This window comes from Salvelinus sp. IW2-2015, linkage group LG16 (assembly GCF_002910315.2).
Source record: "Salvelinus sp. IW2-2015 linkage group LG16, ASM291031v2, whole genome shotgun sequence".
Classification (NCBI taxonomy): domain Eukaryota; kingdom Metazoa; phylum Chordata; class Actinopteri; order Salmoniformes; family Salmonidae; genus Salvelinus; species Salvelinus sp. IW2-2015.
The window spans coordinates 23,556,606-23,579,276 of NC_036856.1; the positions used below are offsets into that span (position 1 = coordinate 23,556,606).

At 40.8% G+C, this 22,671-nt stretch overlaps 1 protein-coding gene across 3 annotated transcripts in view; it reads left to right on the top strand.

Annotated features, from left to right (window-relative positions):
- The window catches only part of LOC111975729 (flavin-containing monooxygenase 5), a 35,278-nt gene that overhangs the window by 11,417 nt on the left and 1,190 nt on the right, over window positions 1–22,671 (top strand). For 2 of the 3 annotated variants that reach the window (XM_070447616.1, XM_070447615.1), the window contains exons 2-7: window positions 5,911–6,052; window positions 8,835–9,023; window positions 9,152–9,317; window positions 9,573–9,715; window positions 20,210–20,406; window positions 20,474–20,750. In XM_070447616.1, coding sequence (XP_070303717.1) covers window positions 5,921–6,052; window positions 8,835–9,023; window positions 9,152–9,317; window positions 9,573–9,715; window positions 20,210–20,406; window positions 20,474–20,654 — 1,008 coding nt within the window. In that variant the 5' untranslated portion in view covers window positions 5,911–5,920 and the 3' untranslated portion in view covers window positions 20,655–20,750. Of the gene's footprint in view, window positions 1–5,910; window positions 6,053–8,834; window positions 9,024–9,151; window positions 9,318–9,572; window positions 9,716–20,209; window positions 20,407–20,473; window positions 20,751–22,671 lie in introns of those variants that run through there. The other variant, XM_070447617.1, reaches the window with a different exon arrangement.

Sequence of the window (22,671 nt, forward strand, 5' to 3'; positions counted from 1 at the left end):
GCCATCTTCCTGTTTAATGTCTGGAATTCGTGGGGGACCCCAACAGGTTGGTGTGGATGTTATCTGTCCTCGGACCAAGGAGCGTCACGTTTTCTGCCGTCTCCTGGGTTGGCCCGAGCTTTGTGTCATGTGTAGCTCCCAGGAGTTGGTTAGCTGTAACCTCAATAATAGTCAATGGCGTATCAGACTGGCCAAGCACATGTGCCCTGCCATTCTCCTTTCAAAATGGGGTTCAACCGCCTGGCAGGTCCACACATCCACCATACATCAGCAACACCTCTAGTTCATAGTGACATTAGTGATGCAGGCAGTAGTAGGGAGCCTCCCATAGTCTATACCCTACCTGTACCAGTGTTAGCGTGTAATTTCCCCATATGCCTCAACCCCCATGGTGCCTTCTGGGAGGGACTTCTGGGAACACAAGACTCATAGAGTTTTACACAGGATTGAATTTGGCTTATTATAATAGAAACTTTCCAATATGCACATCCAACCTTTCCCATTGCTTAGGGCAATGGGTGAGTAGCCAGAGTAGGTCTGGCATACCCTTACGACACAGTCCTTTCTATTAAGTGTTGGCTGTGTATCTCATATAGGCCAACCACATATTCCCTTCCCTCATAACCAGTTTCAGTCCCCAATTGGTCACTATCTGAGATGTCATTCACATTTATTACCTGTACCGGATTGGAGAGCTTAGGTGATGGTGTGGGACTTGGTCTTGAAGTGGTGGAGGAGGCCGGCTGAACCTGGCCCTTGGAACTGGTGGTGGCTACAGCTCAGTACGCAACAGTCCTGTAAAGCCCCACCTCTCCAGAGAACACATCATCAGCCAGAGACCAAGCCACACTTTCACTTCTATGAACGTTCACAGTGATGAAAGGTCGGGATCAGGGATTTTTCATTAAGGAGTTGACCCCCGAGCTTTATTAGCATCAGTTCTTTCTCTTAACTCTGTGATCATTCGGCAGTGTCAGTGTGTCTCACCCTCCAAGTGCGATATGCCCCAGGTCGAGTGAATCACCTACTTCTTTAATTCACCTGTAATGCATAAATCTTGGACAAACAGGTTTGGTTAAAACAGTTTCTCTTTTGTTCTATCTGATTTATAATTTAACTTCTATGCCTATTTGTTTGTAGATTTTTAATTTTTTTATTATCCAATAGGCCCATCCTATCCTAGACCACAATGTACCCCTCCCCGTTTGATACCTGGCTCTGGCCAGGTATCAACCTTACCTATTCTAGTATGTTCTACATTATCATGAAGGAACGTACCTTTCATTTTCCACATGTCCAATTCTCCTTGGGCGTCCATTCATATCTATTATCTGTCAAGTGACTTATCTACTTTAAATGTATCTGTGCTGCTTATATATGTTAAACCCTTTCTCTCCTATCTTATTCGCAGCCTACTTGCTCATTCCTGGTCCCCCTCCACTCTGCTCTCAAACCTTCAAGGTCTCAACAGTGCAGGGAGGGCTCCTCTGTCTGCCTTCCCTTATCTGTTCTGTAACAACTGTGTTTCCAAATTTTAACTAAATGTCTCACTGTTTGGCTTTATCTAAACTCATGGATTTTTAGAAATGTCTATGGTGCAATTTACCCCTTAAATACTATATAAATAGGCCAAACAAAATGCTAACCATATCAAATCCTTTCTTTACTAATAAGCTCTCTCCCCAAGAGTCCACTATATATATATATATAAATATTATATATATTTTTTTTTAACAATAACATTGGTTATCCTTAAACTCAGCCCCATAATATAATGAGGTGCCCTTTAAGATATCTTGATCCTTAAACAAACGTGTACTACTAAAACAAACTTAATATCCTCTATGTTTCATGTAACTGTGTGCCTTTTCCCAATAACATGAACCTCCATAAGTTGACCAATGGCGCACTCGTGATTTTTCATGTAACTCATTCAGTCCTTCTCCAAATGTCTCCCAAAATACTTTATACCCTGCCATTACACTCACACAACTGTGATAAACGTGTACTGTCCCTTTAACTCCGGCCAGCCATACCAGTTTGCTGCCGTTCATTTCATTTTAACCTAAACAAGTTTTAAAACGTTTCAGTTTATATCCTATACCGACACTAATGACCATATTTTCTTAGGCAAAACATACAAATGGTTTAATTAACATTAAAAACTCAGATTTTAGTCAGAGCATTTACCGTGAATCGAAGTCCGGTCCTCAGCTTGGGAGGCAGCTATTTACCCCTGAACCACCATCACTTTTGGAATAAAGGAGCCAATAACCCATTATTATAATTTTTCTGTAGTCGCAAACACCAGCACCAAAACAATTCCCAGAAAACATTACAATTCAAAGGTCCAAGCTTTCCCCCAGCGAGGATTATCCTTATTCTCTCTCTACTCCGAATTGGTTTTACATTTTTCGTGATGTCACCAGCATTCAACCAGACTCTCCGTCGACTGGGAGTCCGTTGGCGCTGCAATACTGCCCTCTACTGTCCATTCTCTGTATAATTTTTCTCCATTTATTTCTAGAGTAGATTTCAGTGTTATCATCACTTTTCAATGTGGGCCATTATAGTTAACTATTTATCCAATGGTTATATTTGTATTTATCTCTTAATGTGACTATGATTAAATAGTGGGTAAGTGTGTTACTGTCTATGGTATTATTAGAGTATACCTAACTAGTTATATTCTTACTTCCTCTTACATATAAGCCTGACTTATTTCATACACACAATCATATTAGCAACAGACATACAGTGTGACTTATCTTATATCCAACACGTTTTTATTCAATCAGTAACTTATCTTATCTCCAAAACATTGTTGTTCGGTAATATGCGATATAAACCCAACTTAAATATTTTGCCGTTTACTTGTTACAGGGAACTTGTCTTACTCAGTGTATTGCCGTTGAGGGTCACTACACCTAGACTTATCTTATATTCCAATACTTCTGCCTTTCCCTGACTATGTTGCCGTCCACTTTTAGTCGAGGGGTCCCACTACACCTAGACTTGTTAATCGACAATTTGTCTTATATCCCACATACCATGTAAATACATAAAAATCCGTGAAGTCGGTATATTGTCGTTCAATATTAGAACTTGTCTTATGTTCAAATTCCGCCAGTCAGGTGGTTATGTGGCCATTGTCCTCAATCACTTCCTAAAGTCTTATATATAAGACTTTTAATAAAACAACCCTAGCTACATACATACACACACACAAACAGGCTTTTAATTTCACTCCATACCACATACAGTCATACCATTGTTATTCTGTTGGCCAATTGAAAATGCATTCGCCATCAAGTAGTACGTAATGAAAATAATACGTAGTTCGTTTTATCTTACTTTACTGTAATGAACATATGGTTCGAAATGTAGTAACTTACACCAGTTAGGTTTTCTCACAAAATAATTTGGTTAACGCCAATGTGCAGAACTTTAGTATATTAATACAATAGGTATCTGCTTACCTGTTTAAGTAGACCCGCGGTCTTTTGTGAGAGGACCCCGTCTGGCGACAGTCTCGGCCAAAGGCTGGATGGCTCAATGTCCAGCGAAGTTCCTCAGTTCACGGTCGGGGTCACCAATTGTTAGGGTTGCGTAAGTTCAACTGAGATAGGAACAATAGGACACTTGAACTTGATTAAAATAATTGTTTAATTAAAAAGTTAATAAATGGCAAATGCATTTTTCGTATATACGGGTCCACTGCACCACCCCGAGGGTGGAAACAGAGACACTTGTTACTGACAAAGACATTATATATATACTCATGACAGAGATAGTTCCCGCTTCCGAGCCGGCCTGTCAGAGTAGAGACTGGGCGTGTGGTTTAGACTCACCCAGCCTATCGTTGGTGTTGGCGCTTAAGCTAGTCCTAGCCCCTTTGCGCTCTCTGTTGTCCCGTCGCTGTTGCTGTGTAGATTACGCTTCTTCACCCCAAAGACTGGGGTCAGACAGCTCTGTAATATTGTCTGAGCTATTCACACCTGTTATACAATGTCCACTGTTCTCGCTCAAGGCTAACTACAGCTTCCCAGCTTCTTATCTGAGCTAACTGTTACTTTCAGCACACACACACAGACACCCAGGYGCCCAGACCAACAGTTTGTCAACATCCAATCACATTTAATACAGTTGCTAATCACGTTTGTTATAGTATTCAATCACATATGATATAGTTGCTAATTACGTTTGTTATAGTATTCAATCACATATGATATAGTTGCTAATCACGTTTGTTATAGTATTGGGTTATAGTGCATGACTCAGAACCTCACATATGTTTTTCGTGTGTATAGTTGATCTGTTATTGTCTGGTCAGCAGTCTCCTGATTCACCCCCCTCCTGTGTCTCTCTAAGATTAGCACAGTCTCGGCCACACAGTACAGCTTCACACTACTGATACATTTGTTTCATACACACACATATTTCATACAGTACAGCGCTATCTTTAACACACACACATTTCAGGCTGATATTCATGGTTAGGCCCTGAGCACTGGTAAGAGTGAGAACAATGGAAAATGCAGGTTCACAGGAGTCAGCAATTCAAACTTTAATGCATAAGAAGCCCTACTAGCTTATAGTTAGTTAAGCATGTCAAAAAACCTTTATAAAACCCCACACTAGCCAATCTTGGCCAGTAAGCTTGGGTGTGGAAACAGAGAGAGAGGGGACTCAACTCTCCAGCGAAGCACCAAGGAACAATGCACTGAACCACAAACTGAACTGAATCCCTAATTGACTGACCTGCACTCCTACAGACAGATATAGAGACAGAAATAATATGTTTGTGATATACTGAGATTTCTATGTAGACTTTTTTTCTTCATGTCTTTGTTTTATTACTGCGGTTGTGAGGCCAGAACGTTTAGATCAATCATCGGCCAGAGTGTCCGGAGTGCGCGTTGAACTTTCTGAAAGTGACACGTTTTGAATTTACGAACTGACAATCTGACAGCACAGTTGCAGTCACCAACGCTCTAGATAACATAACAGCCTAACCAGCTTTGCTCGGGCGAGTAATTTTCAGTGAGCTGTTCTGTCATTTTGTGTCTGGAAGTAGCTAGCAAGTTAGCTTGGGTGCTTGACTTCTGTTCGTACAGAACGCTCGGTTCAAACCTTAAGGAGCTGGGCGGTGCTAAAGCTTAAGAGGGTGTGAACGATGCTGAATGATTGTAGAAGGCTCTCCAATAGTAGTACCAAAACATTCAATGGCCATTTAAAATAGCAAAGCTGGTTAGGCTGTTATGTTATCTAGAGCGTTAGTGACTGCAACTGTGCTGAAAGTAACCAAAATTACTTTCCCATTGTTCCTCAACTGTAGTGTATGATCTAGCATTTTGTAGCTCTGAATCTCAACTTTTGTCCAATGTAAAAAAACAGGTCCAAATGTTTCTACATAAGACCGGTTTGGAGCCGGTCGGTCACATATGCTTTGATTGAAACAAAATACAAGAAAGACTAATAGTTAAATGCCATCTGCTCTAAATCGCTCACGAAAGAGTAATTCAAGAATAGCTAAATGCATATTCCCATCCATGAAACTGATTGAGATCAAATGAATGGCATGCAGATGCAGTTTGGCCATTTCACCAGTAAAGCGTGAAGAGTTAACATTCATGATAATGAATTTTGAAATTAAGTATGCCTAACTTGGTGTTTGAGAGTGTTAAACATATAAAAATGTATTGAGACTGTGGGCATAGGTAGACGTTGCAATTGGGGGATGCATTTTAGCCATATTCTATATAGGCTATTCAATAAGCTACATCTGTCGGTACAAACTTTGAGGAAATTATGACACCACTGTCAGTCTTTCTCCAGGTGAGTGTGATATTGTAAATTGGTTGTAGTTAATCCAATGGTACAAACCTCTCTCTCTCTCTGTGTGTGTAGTTCCATCATAATGGTGCGTACAGTAGCAGTGATCGGGGCGGGTCCCTCAGGTCTGACCAGCATCAAGAGCTGTCTGGATGAGGGTCTGGAGCCCACCTGCTTTGAGAGCAGTGAAGACATCGGAGGGCTGTGGAGGTTTAAGGTGAGTGGACTGAGTGAGGAACCTGATGCCTGATCAACACTAATCTACTCTGCATGTGTGCATACGTACGTACGTGTGTGTTGAGTGTGTACCTATATGGAGATTTGGGATTGCCCACTACTGCTGGAGATTTCGATATCCAATATAAATGACACTGGCTCTGTTTCAATATCTAAAGTTTATGCATCATAGATTACCCTGGCTTTGTTCCAATATCTAATGCATTGGACACATTATAAGGGGTTGGACACATCACCTTATGATGCCCCGCTCACTTGACCCAGTTCCTGGGTTTCCACTAGTTATCACAGCCACAAAGAAAACATGAATGAAAACAAAAATGTGCTTTCTGGTCATAATTTAAGGTTACGGTTAGGCTAAAGGTTAGCAGTGTGGTTAGTGTTACGGCGGTTTAAAATACAATTTTAAGAAGATTGTAGAAATAAATAGACAGGGTTTATGACTTTGTCGTTGTGGTAACTAGTGATGACACGTTCCTGATCGAACGTGATTGCTTTTCTACTTCCGGCCCATTCACAAAGCAGCAAAACTTCATTAAATATTAATTAAGTTGGTCAAAACTTGCACAGAATTTGAAAGATGTGTTTATTCTTTGTGAAGGAAAATGATTGAAAAACTGCGAAAGTTTGTTTTAACGTACTATAAGCACTCGGACGCTGACGTTAGTTAGCATTAGCATTCTCATAGAGAATGATTGACTGTGATAGCTAGTTAGCATATTAGACTGTATCAAATGGTCGTTATACTTAGAGGCTGTATCCTAATCAAAGATCAATGCTTGAAATGGCAATGTTGTTACACAGAATATCAATGAAGAAGACTGAAACCGTATTCAAAATGTTTTCTGTATAGATAACATTACGATATTTGCAATATTTTGTCACAAAGCTAGCTAGCTAACACCGCCAGTCATTCTCTATGAGAATGCTAATGCTAAATAATGTCAGCTTCCGAGTGCTTATACTATGTGAAAACAAACGTTTATATTTTAAATAATTTTCCTCGACATAGAATTAACATACATTTCTCAAAACTATTAATTAGTAATTCATATTTAACAAAGTTTTGTTTGTTTAACCTCTCTAGGGTATGTGGGACGTTAGCGTCCCACCTCGTCAACAGCCAGTGAAACTGCAGGGCGCCAAATTCAAAACAACAGAAATCCCATAATTTAAATTCCTCAAACATACAAGTATTTTACACCATTCTAAAGCTACACTTGTAAATCCAGCCAAAGTGTCCGATTTCAAAAAGGTTTTATGACGAAAGCACACCAAACGATTATGTTAGGTATGAGCCAAGTCACAGAAAAAGACAGTCATTTTTCCAGCTAAAGAGAGCAGTCACAAAAAGCAGAAATAGAGATAAAATGAATCACTAACCTTTGATAATCTTCATCAGATGACACTCATAGGACTTCATGTTACACAATACATGTATTTGTTGTTCGGTAAAGTTCATATTTATATCCAAAAATCTGAGTTTAGGCAAGACGCTACTGTATCACTTGGCAAAAAGCCTGAGAAAATGCAGAGCGCCAAATTAAAATGAATTACTATGAAAATCAAACTTTCATTAAATCACACATGAAAGATACCAAATTAAAGCTACACTGGTTGTGAATCCAGCCAACATGTCAGAATTCAAATAGGCTTTTCAGCGAAAGCATACGATGCTATTATCTGAGCATAGCACCATAGTAAACAAAAGAGAGAGAACATTTCAACCCTGCAGGCGCGACACAAAACGCAGAAATAAAAATATAATTCATGCCTTTGACGAGCTTCTGTTGTTGGCACTCCAATATGTCCCATAAACATCACAAATGGTCCTTTTGTTCGATTAATTCCGTCGATATATATACCCAAAATGTCCATTTATTTGGCGCATTTGATCCAGAAAAACACCGGTTCCAACTTGCTCAAACGTGACGACAAAATATCTCAAAGGTTACCTGTAAACTTTGCCAAAAAATGTGAAACTACTTATGTAATACAACTTTAGGTATTTTTTAACGTTAATAATCGATAAAATTGAAGACTGGATGATATGTGTTCAATACAGGATTAAAACGATATGTAGCATGCCTTCTGTTTGATTGAAGCGCATGTCCAGGACACCTGGAGTGCCTCGACTTCAAGATGGCCGTATTACTTCATTACACAAAGGAATAACCTCAACCTATTTCTCAAGACTGTTGACATCTAGTGGAAGCCGTAGGAACTGCAAGCAATTCGCTTAGAAATCTGGTTTCCCAATGAACTCATTGAAAAGACAGTGACCTCAAAAAAAAAAAAAAAAATCTGAATGGTTTGTCCTCGGGGTTTCGCCTGCTAAATAAGTTCTGTTATACTCACAGACGTGATTCAAACAGTTTTAGAAACTTCAGAGTGTTTTCTATCCAAATATACTAATAATATGCATATCTTATCTCCTGGGGATGAGTAACTGGCAGTTGAATTTGGGTATGCTTTCATCCAAACGTGAAAATGCTGCCCCCTACCCTAGAGAAGTTAATGGGCCGTAAGGAGGATAACAGTCGTAACAATTTGGATGCGCCCTTCAAATCAAACTTTGTCACATGCGCAGAATACAACAAGTGTTGACCTTACCGTGAAATGCTTACTTACAAGCCCTTAACCAACAGTGCAGTTCAAGAAGAGTTAAGAAAATATTTACCAAATAACCTTGCCAGTTGTTATATGTTGAATAGTAGTGTGTCTATTGGAGCATATCCTTAGTCGGTGTCCTTGTCCTGTAGGAGCATCCAGACCCAGGCAGAGCCAACATCTACCAGTCTGTCATCATCAACAGCTCCAAGGAAATGATGTCATACAGCGACTTCCCCCCTCCAGCTCACCTGCCCAACAACATGCACCACTCCCAGCTGCTGATCTACCTACGACTTTACGCTGAGACCTTTGACCTCTTCAAGCACATCGTCTTCCAGGTCAGAGGGCATGAAGGAAGGAAGATGATGTTTATTCAGTCACATCTTATGTTATGATCCCTTTCAATGGTAAATAATGATTCATTTTGCGGTGCGTGCGTGTCTGCCTGTCTACCTGTGTGTGTCAGACCACTGTGGTGAGTGTGCGACAGAGGCCAGACTTCCCAGTGTCGGGCCAGTGGGAGGTGGAGACAGAGGGGACAGAAGGTCAGAGGGAGACTCAGGTCTTTGATGCTGTGATGGTCTGCACCGGTCACTTTACACAACCACACCTGCCTCTCAATGACTTCCCAGGTAACTGTCAAATCTCTGTCGCTATCATAGTCTCCGGTGACATTGTGTATTTGTGTATTGTTCATTTTATATGCTACTATCACTGGAGATATATAGACTCAAATCCTAATCACATCCTTCTTACATACATACATCATCATGTGTAAATCCCAGTCATAGCCCTCACAACGTATAATTTGAATAATATGCTCGATCATTAATCAATTACCATGATAGAGTATCATTATTTATCATTTGTTTATCTTATCCACCCAGGTATAGAGGAGTTTGAGGGCAGGTACTTGCATAGTTGGGAATATCGCAGTGCTGAGGGGCTGCAGGGGAAGAGGGTGGTGGTGGTCGGGATCGGGAATTCTGGAGGTGACATCGCTGTGGATGCCAGCAGAGTAGCGGAGCAGGTGAGTGGGAAGTCATCTGATTCTTCTGGAAGTATTTCTCTCAGATATTATGTAGGGAAGTATGCAAAACTCCTAGCTATCATGAACAGGAAGAGACTAAGCAATCTCTAGCACCATTCATTCTCTCTGTCGATAAGTCTAATGGTAACTGTATCCACTGGCAAATTGGGAAAGAGTGAGGTGTCTCCCAGCGGGAGACACCTCGTTAAGTAACATAGTAAATGCAAAGCATTTAATATTTAAATTCATGCACTTCAAAATGAATTTTGTAACTTTGTCCTAGCAGCATTTAACTGCAATGCACTCCCACATCATATGGGGTCAATTTCATCGTAAAACATTTCCTGTGTTAAATAGTCTGTGAACAAACTTAAAAACCGAGGTAAAGACAAGTTGGATATTCGACGGATATTCGCCTGCAGTTTTCCTTACGTCCACCAACACCAGTTAGGGACTGTCAACATAGTGACAAATCACATTTTTCAAATTTCAAAAGCTATTTAACCATTACTCCTAAAACTTTAAAAACTGGTTCTAGCTAACCCAATGGCATAGACACACATTGCACACATTTATTTTCTGTCGATTTGCATCTCGCACTATTTTAAATTATTTATTTAAATTTTTGAATTTCAATAGCTCATTGGTCATATGACCTACTGGACTCAAACAAGGTTCAGAATGTCCATTTACTACCCTTCTATATTGTACACTCTTTAGTTTGTCCATTTTCATCTTACACGTTTTTACATGAATTTTTCAAAATGTAAAATTTCAATAGCTCCTTGGTCATGTGACCTACTGACTTCAAACATGGTGCAGAATGTACCCTTCTATATTGCACACTTGTTTGTGTACTGTAAAATCACGCGGTTTCACATACATTTTTCATAGTTTTAAATTTCAATAGCTCCTTGGTCATGTCAATTACACACATCTGAAGCGTGCAGTGGATATACACCCATATTGCATAACCTTTAGTTATGTCTCTTCTATATTGTTGTACATTTATATTAGTTTGACAATTAGGGGGTTCAGTCCAGTGTTGTGTTTACCCTTTTCTTTAATATTTATCTATAATAATTGGTAGTTCTAAGTACTTATTTTCCCTGTTTATTTTTCCACAGTATTTATTAACAGCAGTACACAATAGAAGAGAGACAGATAATATCTCCTTTCGTCGTTAATATCAACCATAAAGGAAAAGGGCAAAGTACGAGAGTCATGCTATTAATTGTCCAAAGCAGGGATGGACAGTGAGCTAGTGAGGTAGGCTGCAGTGGGTTTGCTGGTCAATACATATACTGAACATGTAACCACAGTAATGGTGGCCAGTATATCAATGAATAAAAATTTAATATTGACAAATTAAACAAAAATTGTAGACCTTTAATCTTTTCCAACATGTCAACAGACACTTAACTTCAAATAAGTATGAAACATTTCACCGTGTTAACTTTCTCTTTATCCCTGGTTGATGTACATTCAGAGCCTCTTCAGTGTGGATGGGGTAGAGCATACATTTTCAACAACAAAGACAGCACTTCCAGGTTGTGTTCTTTACTCTGTTGAACTATTTTGTCTTCATTCCTAGTTACAGCGCATGGAACCACCGTTGGCATGCAAAACATTCTATCAAAACAAAACAAAGCGTAACACGTTATAAATAATATCAATGTAGTATGATGAATTAGCCATCCATTGTGTTATATCATAAATTGTCTTACATGCCGTCACTGTTGTCAAAAGATTCTAAACATGTTAAATAAAGTTATTAACCCAGTCAGTCTTTGGGCCACATCCAGGTTCTTTATCAGTGGCACACATGAAGCAGTCGTTGGCTTTGTTGACCTCTGAAATCATAGGCATGAATTGAACATATGGCTGTCCCACACAACTACATACAAATAAAGAATTTACATTTACTTTGAATTAAATGTCATTACATACCAGACATTTTTGTATATCCTCAGCCATTATTTTTCGCAGTTGCTCCATGTGTTTTTGAAGGTTCCATATCAATTTGGGAGGGGATGTTGGGGAAGTTCTGTGCAACTTCCTTGGCCATCTACACCAAAAAATAAAATACAGTTTTTGACCTAATTGTCACATAACAGCTAACCATTCATTATTGAAAATATAACTATCAAACCTGCATTACAAAGACCCTGCAGCTGAAGGTGTCCTGCTGCATGGTGTGAGTTATTTCCCCTCCATTCCACTTTATGTCCATCCAGTCATCTTTTCCATGGCAGTATCTTCTCATTTTGAAGTATTCTCTTTTTTATGTAAACATAATGGAATTCTGATTAGTAATAGGCAAATGAATACACAAGCCACATTTGTATGCTGTTTTCCTTATCACTATAATTTAGTAGTAGAGGTCATTTCCTTTATGCCCCATTATTTATATATATATATATATATATATATATACACACACACACACAGCTTAAATTATAGGCACTGAACCATTTACAGGACAATAATAAAAGTAGCATATAGGATCCAACCCTATCACAGAGTGAATAAATGTAGAGTGTTTGTAGACTTTAAGAAAAAAATATGAAGTGACAGTTTCATCAGTACGTGCTTAAACAAAGTCATATCACAAAGATCACAGATGACAGTGCCCACCAAATCTATGACAATAGAGAATGAATTGTAAGCACCAAAGTGTGTTTGTCAAAGTAATATCTGAAAATGTCAGTTGTGGAACACAATACTTCTATTTGCAATAGCAATTTATGATATATGCAGTTCAGGAATATTCCATGTACCAACACTACATGTAGGACGGACAGAAGACATTCCCACATACAGTATTTTTTTATTTTTTATTTCACCTTTATTCATCCAGGTAAGCCAGTTGAGAACAAGTTCTCATTTACAACTGTGACCTGGCCAAAATAAAGCAAAGCAGTGTGACACAAACAACAACACAGAGTTACACATGGAATAAGCAAACGTACAGTCAATAACACAATAGAAAAGTCTATATACAGTGTGTGCAAATGAGGTAAGATTAGGGAGGTAAGGCAGTAAATAGGCCGTAGTGGCGAAATAATAATTACAATTTTGCAAATAAACACTGGCGTGATAGATGTGCAGCAGATGAATGTACAAGTAGAGCTACTGGAGTGCAAAGGAGCAGAAAAATATATAAAATAAATAACAATATGGGGATGAGGTAGTTGGATGGGCTATTTACAGATGGGCTATGTACAGGTGCAATGATCTGATAGCTGATGCTTAAAGCTAGTGAGGGAGATATGAGTCTCCAGCTTCAGTGAGTTTTGCAATTTGTTCCAGTCATTGGCAGCAGAGAACTGGAAGGAAAAGCGGCCAAAGGAGGAATTGGTTTTGGGGGTGACCAGTGAAATATACCTGCTGGAGCGAGTGCTACGGGTGGGTGCTGCTATGGTGACCAGTGAGCTGAGTTAAGGCGGGGCTTTACTTAGCAAAGACTTATAGATGACCTGGAGCCAGTGGGTTTGGCGACGAATATGAAGCGAGGGCCAGCCAACGAGAGCATACAGGTCGCAGTGGTGGGTAGTATATGGGGCTTTGGTGACGAAACGGATGGCACTGTGATAGACTGCATCCAATTTGCTGAGTAGAGTGTTGGAGGCTATTTTGTAAATGACATCGCCGATGTCGAGGATTGGTAGGATAGTCAGTTTTACAAGGGTATGTTTGGCAGCATAAGTGAAGGAGGCTTTGTTGCGAAATAGGAAGCAGATTCTAGATTTACTTTCAGATTGGAGATGGTTAATATGAGTCTGGAAGGAGAGTTTACAGTCCAACCAGACACCTAGGTATTTGTAGTTGTCCACATATTCTAGGTCAGAACCGTCCAGAGTAGTGATGCTAGGCTGGCGGGCAGGTGCAGGCAGCAATCAGTTGAAGAGCATGCATTTAGTTTTACTTGAAGTAAACTAAGTATACAGAATGGTGTTGTCTGCGTAGAAGTGGATCAGAGAATCACCAGCCGCAAGAGCGACGTCATTGATGTATACAGAGAAAAGAGTCAACCCGAGAATTGAACCCTTTGGCACCCCCATAGAGACTGCCAGAAGTTGGTGAACCAGGCGAGGCAGTCATTTGAGAAACCAAGGCTGTTGAGTCTGCCGATAAGTTCGTAACTTCCCTGAAAGGTTGCATATCGCGGGGGCTATTCAATGCTAATGCAGTACACCACAGGATGTCTTTTGTGCTGGTCAAGGGCAGTAAGGTCTGGAGTGAACCAAGGGCTATATCTAAACATTTTGAACACGGCATGCTTATTTAAGATGGTGAGGAAAGCACTTTTAAAGAATAACCAGGCATCCTCTACTGACGGAATGGTCAATATCTTTCCAGGATACCCGGGCCAGGTCGATTTAGAAAGGCCTGCTCGCTGAAGTGTTTTAGGGAGAGTTTGACTATGATGAGGGGTGGTCGTTTGACTGTGGACCCATTACGGACGCAGACAATGAGGCAGTGATCGCTGAGATCCTGGTTGAAGACAGCAGACGTGTATTTAGATGACAGGTTGGTCTATGAGGGTGCCTGAGTTTATGGATTTGGAGTTGTACCTGGTAGGTTCCATGATAATTTGGGTGAGCTTGAGGGCATCTAGCTTAGATTGTAGGACGGCCGGGGTGTTAAGCATATCCAAGTTTAGGTCACCTAACAGTACAAACTCTGAAGATAAATGGGGGGCAATTAATTCACATATGGTGTCCAGGGTGCCGCTGGGGGCTGAGGGGGGTCTGTATCAAGTGGGAACAGTGAGAGACTTATTTCTGGAAAGGTGGATTTTTAAAAGTAGAAGCTCAAACTGTTTGGGCACAGAACTGGATAGCATGACAGAACTCTGCAGGCTGTCTCTGCAGTAGATTGCAACTCCACCCCCTTTGGCAGTTCTGTTTTGGGGAAAAATGTGTACACATACATAGAGGCATTTTTCAGCTATGATTTTACCACTCAGAATCCAGAATAGATATGACAATGTGGCCAACACAGGACGTAATACACCCTTACAACAATCTACTTTTTGATCTTCTTGAATTCTTATCTGGTAAACTGCTACTGTGTGTCAAGAAAAGAGCCCCAATTAGGGGTTAGTGTACTCCAGTAAAAAAGGGCTGGTTTAGATGAAAAACTATTGCCCTGTGTCCCCGTTCATAGGGGCATGAGTGACTCGTCACTGGTAGAATTGAGTTGGCACTTTATTGGCCAAAACACCCACAGACACACAAGGTTGAGGTTACTCATGGACAGTAAATAGTATGTTTTTTTTTTTTTTTTTCATTGATGCATTTTGTCTTCTAACTATCCAAGAATAGGATCCAAAGTGTTAGGAAATATTTGTTCCCATAAATACAAAGGAGGATGTCTCTCCTCATACCTCTGGCACTTTAGTCAGACTACCAGACTGTGCACCACAGAGCCAATCAGGAGAGAATACATACAGGTCAAGGGGTGTGTGTCTGTGGATTACTCTCTTTACAGAGAACCCCTGTGGTTCAAGTCAAGAGCTACCCTTCCCCTTTCAGTCTGCTCTGCGCATGTCTGAAAGTGACAGAGCCAGCAGCCAAGAGTTTTTCACAGTATGTCATAAAAAATGAATACATCTATGAATGTATGTAAAATGCTAATATGTATTAGATCCAGTACAATGGAATAACTAAGACCTGAATTTGAATCTAGCGTGTTCCGATTCCTCCTTCTCTTTCTGTCCAGCAGGGTCAACCAAAAACACTTGGCCTGATGGTTCATGCAGATACTGGGGAAGCAATATAGAAATGTATTGATCCCTTAAATGATTTTACTATTAAATGACCCATATCACAACCCTCATACATCTTCACAAAAATGTACCTAAATTAATTTTGGGAAAAGGATTTTACTCACAAAAGACGTAGGAATTTATTTTTAGAAATAGTAGGCCGTGCATCAAATAATTATATTCATCAGAAAATCCAACCCTCAAATGCACTATTGCATTTTGTACGTTGTCTGCAGGTGGCTTGTTGTGAATGCACTCAAATATCAAGTCATTATCAGGTTATGTAAACTGCGTTCTAATACTCAACGTAGAAGGATTTGTCTTAATGTACAGTATATGAAAGTGATGCAATGAAAAGGATTCTTTCACCTTATCAAGCTCACTCTGACTGACAAATCTGTGCCTATTACTGTGATTAAAAAGAGCATATGAAACATTGTTTTCATGAGGCCTACCTGTGCGCCTTCCTTTAAGCACCTCTGTTTGAACACCTCTCCTGCGCTTGATCCATACCACATACAGCCATTTGTGGATCTTTTCAGTGTCCATGTGAAAGATAGTTTTGCGAGGCTGGAACATTTGTTAACTTAACTTCTTATGGCTGCAATCCCGTTAACGGGATCGATATGACAACAGCCAATGAAAGTGCAGGGCGCCAAATTCAAACAACAAATCTCATAATTAAAATTCTATACGTTCTTAGCTTAGGAAAGTGAATTAATGTCCAAATCGTGAAAATAAGACCTGTGCAATGTTGTGCGCAATTTTTTCCAACATAATGACACTTATTTGGAGTCTGTGGCTCAAGTGGTTTGTAGGCTATTGAGGTTTGAAAGCGCGAATATCCAACTTGAAACTGTCTTTACCTCAGCCTGTTAGCTGAGGTCAACGGATATTCGCGCTTTCAAACCTCAATAACGTTCAAACCACTTGAGCCACAGACTCCAAATAAGTGTCATTATTTTGGAAAAAATGCGCACAACATTGCACGGGTCTTATCTTTACGATTTGGACATTAATTCACTTTCTAAGCTAACAGACATTTAAAGTTTAGTACGGATAGTCCTCCTACGTCTTTCCCTCTTTGTAAGTTTGTTCATTTTAACCCGGGATCGAAACCCACTATGGATTTTTCCCCCAATAGCTAGAAGGGGGAGACAAGGGAAGCATTTGAACAAGAGTACTATCAGAAAGTATTCATGCCCCTTGACTTATCCCACATTTTTTGGGTGTTACAGCCTAAATTCAAAATGGATTAAATGTTTTTTTCTCACCAATCTACACACAATACCCCATAATGACAAAGGGAACCATGTTTACAATTTCTCTCTGCACATTTATTGAAAATGAAATACAGGAACATCTCATTTACATAAGTATTCACATCCCTGAGTCAATACTTTGTAGAAGCACCTTTGGAGGCGAATACAGCTATGTCTTTCTGGTTAAGTCTTTAAGAGCTTTCCACACCTGGATTGTGTGACATTTATTATTTAAAACATTATTCAAGCTCTGTCGAATTGATTGTTGATCATTACTAGACAACCATTTCCAGGTCTTGACATAGATTTTCAAGTAGATTTAAGTCAAAGCTGTAACTCTGCAATTTAGGAACCTTCACTGTTTTCTTGGTAAGCAACTCCAGTGTATATTTGGCCTTGTGTTTTAGGTTATTGTTGTGCTGAAAGGTGAATTCATCTCCCAGGGTTGTGTGGAAAGCAGACCGAACTAGGTTTTTCTCTAGAATTTTGACTCTGCTTAGCTCCATTGCATTTCTGCTTCATCCTGAAAAACTCCCCAGTCCTTAACTATTACAAGCATACCCATAACATGATGCAGCCACCACTATGCTTGAAAATATGGAGAATGGTACTTAGCATTGGATTTGCCCCAAACATAACACTTGTATTCAGGACAAAAAGTGAATTGCCTTGCCACATGTTTTGCATTATTACTTTAGTGCCTTGTTGCAAACAGGATGCATGTTTTGGAATATTTTTATTTTGTACAGGCTTCCTTTAAATTCTGTCAATTAGGTTAGTATTGTGGAGTAACAATGTTGTTTTCTCCTATCACAGCCATTTAAACTGTTTTAAATTCAACATTGGCCTCCTGGTGAAATCCCTGTGCGGTTTCTTTGCATTTTACATTTACAATTTAGTCATTTAGCAGACACTCTTATCCAGAGTGACTTACAGTTAGTGCATTCATCTTAAGACGGCTAGGTGGGACAACCACATATCACAGGCATAGAAAGTACATTTTTCCTCAATAATGTGGCTGTCAGTAGAGTCAGAGCTAGAAGGGGTCGAGGTGAGGAGGAGGATTATTTAGCATACTTTTTGAAGAGGTAAGGTTTTGGAAGATGGGTAGGGACTCTGCTGTTCTAGCTTCAGGGGGAGGCTGGTTCCACCATTTGGGGTGCCAGGACAGAGTAGAGCTTGGACTGGGCTGAGCGGAAGCTGCCCTCCCGTAGGGATGGGAGAGCCAAGAGACCAGAGGTGGCAGAACGGAGTGCTCGGGTTGGGGTGTAGGGTTAGAGCAACCTTCCCCTCTTGCTGTTCCATAGGTGAGCTCCATGGTCTTGTAGTGGATGCAAGCTTCAACTGTAAGCCAGTGGAATGTGCAGAGGAGCGGGGTGACATGATAGAACTTGGGAAGGTTGAAAACCAGGCGGGCTGCTGCGTTCTGGATAAGTTACAGGGGTTTGATGGCACAAGCAGGGAGCCCAGCCAACAGCGAGCTGCAGTATTTCAGACGGAAGAGTACAAGTGTCTGGATTAGGACCTGCACCGCTTCCTGTGTGAGGAAAGGTTGTACTCTACGGATATTGTAGAGAATGAACCTGCAGGAGCGGGTCATTGCTTTTGATGTTTGCAGAGAACAATAGGGTCACACCAGGATTCTTTGCACTATGGAAGGGCGACAATGTGGAGTTTTCAACCATGATGGAGAGATCTTTGAGTAGGAGGGCCTTTGCTGGGAGGAAGAGCAGTTCAGTCTTGTTGAGGATGAGGTGGTGGGCCGACATCCAAGTTGAGATATCTGCCAGCCACGGAGATATGCGTGTTAACACCTGGGTGCCAGAAGGGGGGAAGGAAAAAGTAGTTAAGTGTCATCCACATAGCAATGATAGGAGATACCATGACGGAGCCGAGTGACTTGGTGTGTAGAGAGAAGAGGAGAGGGCCTAGAACCGAGCCCCGGAGGACACCAGTAGTGAGTGTATGTGGTGCAGACGTAGATCCTCTCCACGTCACCTGGTAGGAGCGACCTGCTAGGTAGGATGCAATCCAAGAGTGTGCACAGCCCTGAGAGGGTGGAGAGGAGGATCTAATAGTTCATGGTGTCAAAGGCAGCGGATAGATCTTGGAGGATGAGAACAGAGGAGAGTCAGCTTTGGCATTGCGTAGAGCCTCTGTGTGACAGAGAAGAACAGTCTTGGTTGAGTGAACCGTCTTGAAGCCTGACTGGTTAGGGTCAAGAACGTTGCGAGGCATTGGAAAACCTCTGGTCTTTGTGATTGAATCTGTGGTTGAAATTCACTGCTCGACTGAGGGACCTTACAATTATTGGTATGTGTGGGGTACAAAGATAAGTTAGTCATTCAAAAATCATGTTAAACACTATTATTGCACACACAGTGAGTTCATGCAACTTATGTTTTTTTATTTTTTATATATATTTTTTTTCACCTTTATTTAACCAGGTAGGCTAGTTGAGAACAAGTTCTCATTTGCAACTGCGACCTGGCCAAGATAAAGCATAGCAGTGTGAACAGACAACACAGAGTTACACATGGAGTAAACAATAAACAAGTCAATAACATGGTAGAAAAAAAAAGAGAATCTATATACAATGTGTGCAAAAGGCATGAGGTAGGCAATAAATCGAATAATTACAATTTAGCAGATTAACACTAGAGTGATAAATCATCAGATGATCATGTGCAAGAAGAGATACTGGTGTGCAAAAGAGCAGAAAAGTAAATAAATAAAAGCAGTATGGGGGGTGAGGTAGGTAAATTGGGTGGGTAGTTTACAGATGGACTATGTACAGCTGCAGCGATCGGTTAGCTGCTCGGATAGCAGTGTGACTTGTTAAGCAACTTTTTACTCCTGAACTTATTTAAGCTTGCCATAACAAAGAGATTGAATATTTATTGACTCAGGACATTTCAGCTTTTCATTTTTATTTAATTAGAATTTCCACTTTGACATTATGGGGTATTGTGTGTAGGCCAGTGACAACCCCTCAATTTAATACATTTTAAATTCAGGCTGTAACACAACAAAATGTGGAAAAAGTCAAGGGGTGTGAATACTTTCTGAAGGCACTGTACAGAAATTCATCAGTGGCAATTAACGCAACTCGGATGTTAGTCTATCTACCGAGGTCGTATTGACTTGAGTGTTCTGTTGAAGTTTCTAGAAATGGTTTTATCTATGGAAGGAAATATATTTATTCCTAAATATTGAAATGGAAAACTATTGGGATTCCATAAGTATAGATGGAGTCCTCCATCGGGGTCTTGAGAGGCAGTAGGACAGATTTGGTTAGATTTATTTTGTAACTTGATGGTGCTGAATTTGACTATGATCTTCAAAGCGTTTGAGAGGTATTGAGATACATTGTTTAGATAAAGTAAAATATTGTCGGTGTATAATGAAACTAGGCCACCTCTGACAAAGATCATTAACCCTTCCTCTCCTGGTCTACAGGTGTACCTCAGCACACGGAAGGGGGCATGGGTGGTCAGCAGGGTGGGGGCAGGGGGCCTGCCAGGTGACCTGGTGGGCACTTCACGATTGGACAAGCTGCTGCAGAAGCTCTTCCCCTCCTGGATTACCAGGATGATGGAGAAGAATCTGAACCAGAGCTTTGACCACAGACTGTACGGCCTACAGCCAAAACACAGGTATGCTCTATACATATCTGACTGGCTGGCTGACTGGCTGGCTGGCTGACTGATCCATCTATTTCAGGTTCTTTGCCCAGATCCCGGTGGTGAATGATGACCTGCCTGGTCGAATCATCTCTGGTCGTGTTCTGATCAAACCTAACATCAGGGAGATCAGAGGCTCCAGTGTGGCGTTTGAGGACGGCAGCGTTGTGGACAAGGTGAACACACACACACACACACATTTGCCCAGATCCCGGTGGTGAATGATGACCTGCCTGGTCGAATCATCTCTGGTCGTGTTCTGATCAAACCTAACATCAGGGAGATCAGAGGCTCCAGTGTGGCGTTTGAGGACGGCAGCGTTGTGGACAAGGTGAACACACACACACACACACACACACGTAGATCCTCTCACGTCACCTGGTAGGAGCGACCTGCTAGGTAGGATGCAATCCAAGAGTGTGCACAGCCCTGAGAGGGTGGAGAGGAGGATCTAATAGTTCATGGTGTCAAAAGCAGCGGATAGATCTTGGAGGATGAGAACAGAGGAGAGTCAGCTTTGGCATTGCGTAGAGCCTCTGTGTGACAGAGAAGAACAGTCTTGGTTGAGTGAACCGTCTTGAAGCCTGACTGGTTAGGGTCAAGAACGTTGCGAGGCATTGGAAAACCTCTGGTCTTTGTGATTGAATCTGTGGTTGAAATTCACTGCTCGACTGAGGGACCTTACAATTATTGGTATGTGTGGGGTACAAAGATAAGTTAGTCATTCAAAAATCATGTTAAACACTATTATTGCACACACAGTGAGTTCATGCAACTTATGTTTTTTTTATTTTTATATATATTTTTTTCACCTTTATTTAACCAGGTAGGCTAGTTGAGAACAAGTTCTCATTTGCAACTGCGACCTGCCAAGATAAAGCATAGCAGTGTGAACAGACAACACAGAGTTACACATGGAGTAAACAATAAACAAGTCAATAACATGGTAGAAAAAAAAAGAGAATCTATATACAATGTGTGCAAAAGGCATGAGGTAGGCAATAAATCGAATAATTACAATTTAGCAGATTAACACTAGAGTGATAAATCATCAGATGATCATGTGCAAGAAGAGATATGGTGTGCAAAAGAGCAGAAAAGTAAATAAATAAAAGCAGTATGGGGGGTGAGGTAGGTAAATTGGGTGGGTAGTTTACAGATGGACTATGTACAGCTGCAGCGATCGGTTTGCTGCTCGGATAGCAGTGTGACTTGTTAAGCAACTTTTACTCCTGAACTTATTTAAGCTTGCCATAACAAAGAGATTGAATATTTATTGACTCAGGACATTTCAGCTTTTCATTTTTATTTAATTAGAATTTCCACTTTGGCATTATGGGGTATTGTGTGTAGGCCAGTGACAACCCCTCAATTTAATACATTTTAATTCAGGCTGTAAAACACAAATGTGGAAAAAGTCAAGGGTGGTAATACTTTCTGAAGGCACTGTACAGAAATTCATCAGTGGCAATTAACGCACTCGGATGTTAGTCTATCTACCGAGGTCGTATTGACTTGAGTGTTCTGTTGAAGTTTCTAGAAATGGTTTTATCTATGGAAGGAATATATTTATTCCTAAATATTGAAATGGAAAACTATTGGGATTCCATAAGTATAGATGGAGTCCTCCATCGGGGTCTTGAGAGGCAGTAGGACAGATTTGGTTAGATTTATTTTGTAACTTGATGGTGCTGAATTTGACTATGATCTTCAAAGCGTTTGAGAGGTATTGAGATACATTGTTTAGATAAAGTAAAATATTGTCGGTGTATAATGAAACTAGGCCACTCTGACAAAGATCATTAACCCTTCCTCTCCTGGTCTACAGGTGTACCTCAGCACACGGAAGGGGGCATGGGTGGTCAGCAGGGTGGGGGCAGGGGCCTGCCAGGTGACCTGGTGGGCACTTCACGATTGGACAAGCTGCTGCAAAGCTCTTCCCCTCCTGGATTACCAGGATGATGGAGAAGAATCTGAACCAGAGCTTTGACCACAGACTGTACGGCCTACAGCAAAACACAGGTATGCTCTATACATATCTGACTGGCTGGCTGACTGGCTGGCTGGCTGACTGATCCATCTATTTCAGGTTCTTTGCCCAGATCCGTGGTGAATGATGACCTGCCTGGTCGAATCATCTCTGGTCGTGTCTGATCAAACCTAACATCAGGGAGATCAGAGGCGCCCAGTGTGGCGTTTGAGGACGGCAGCGTTGTGGACAGGTAAACCACCACAACA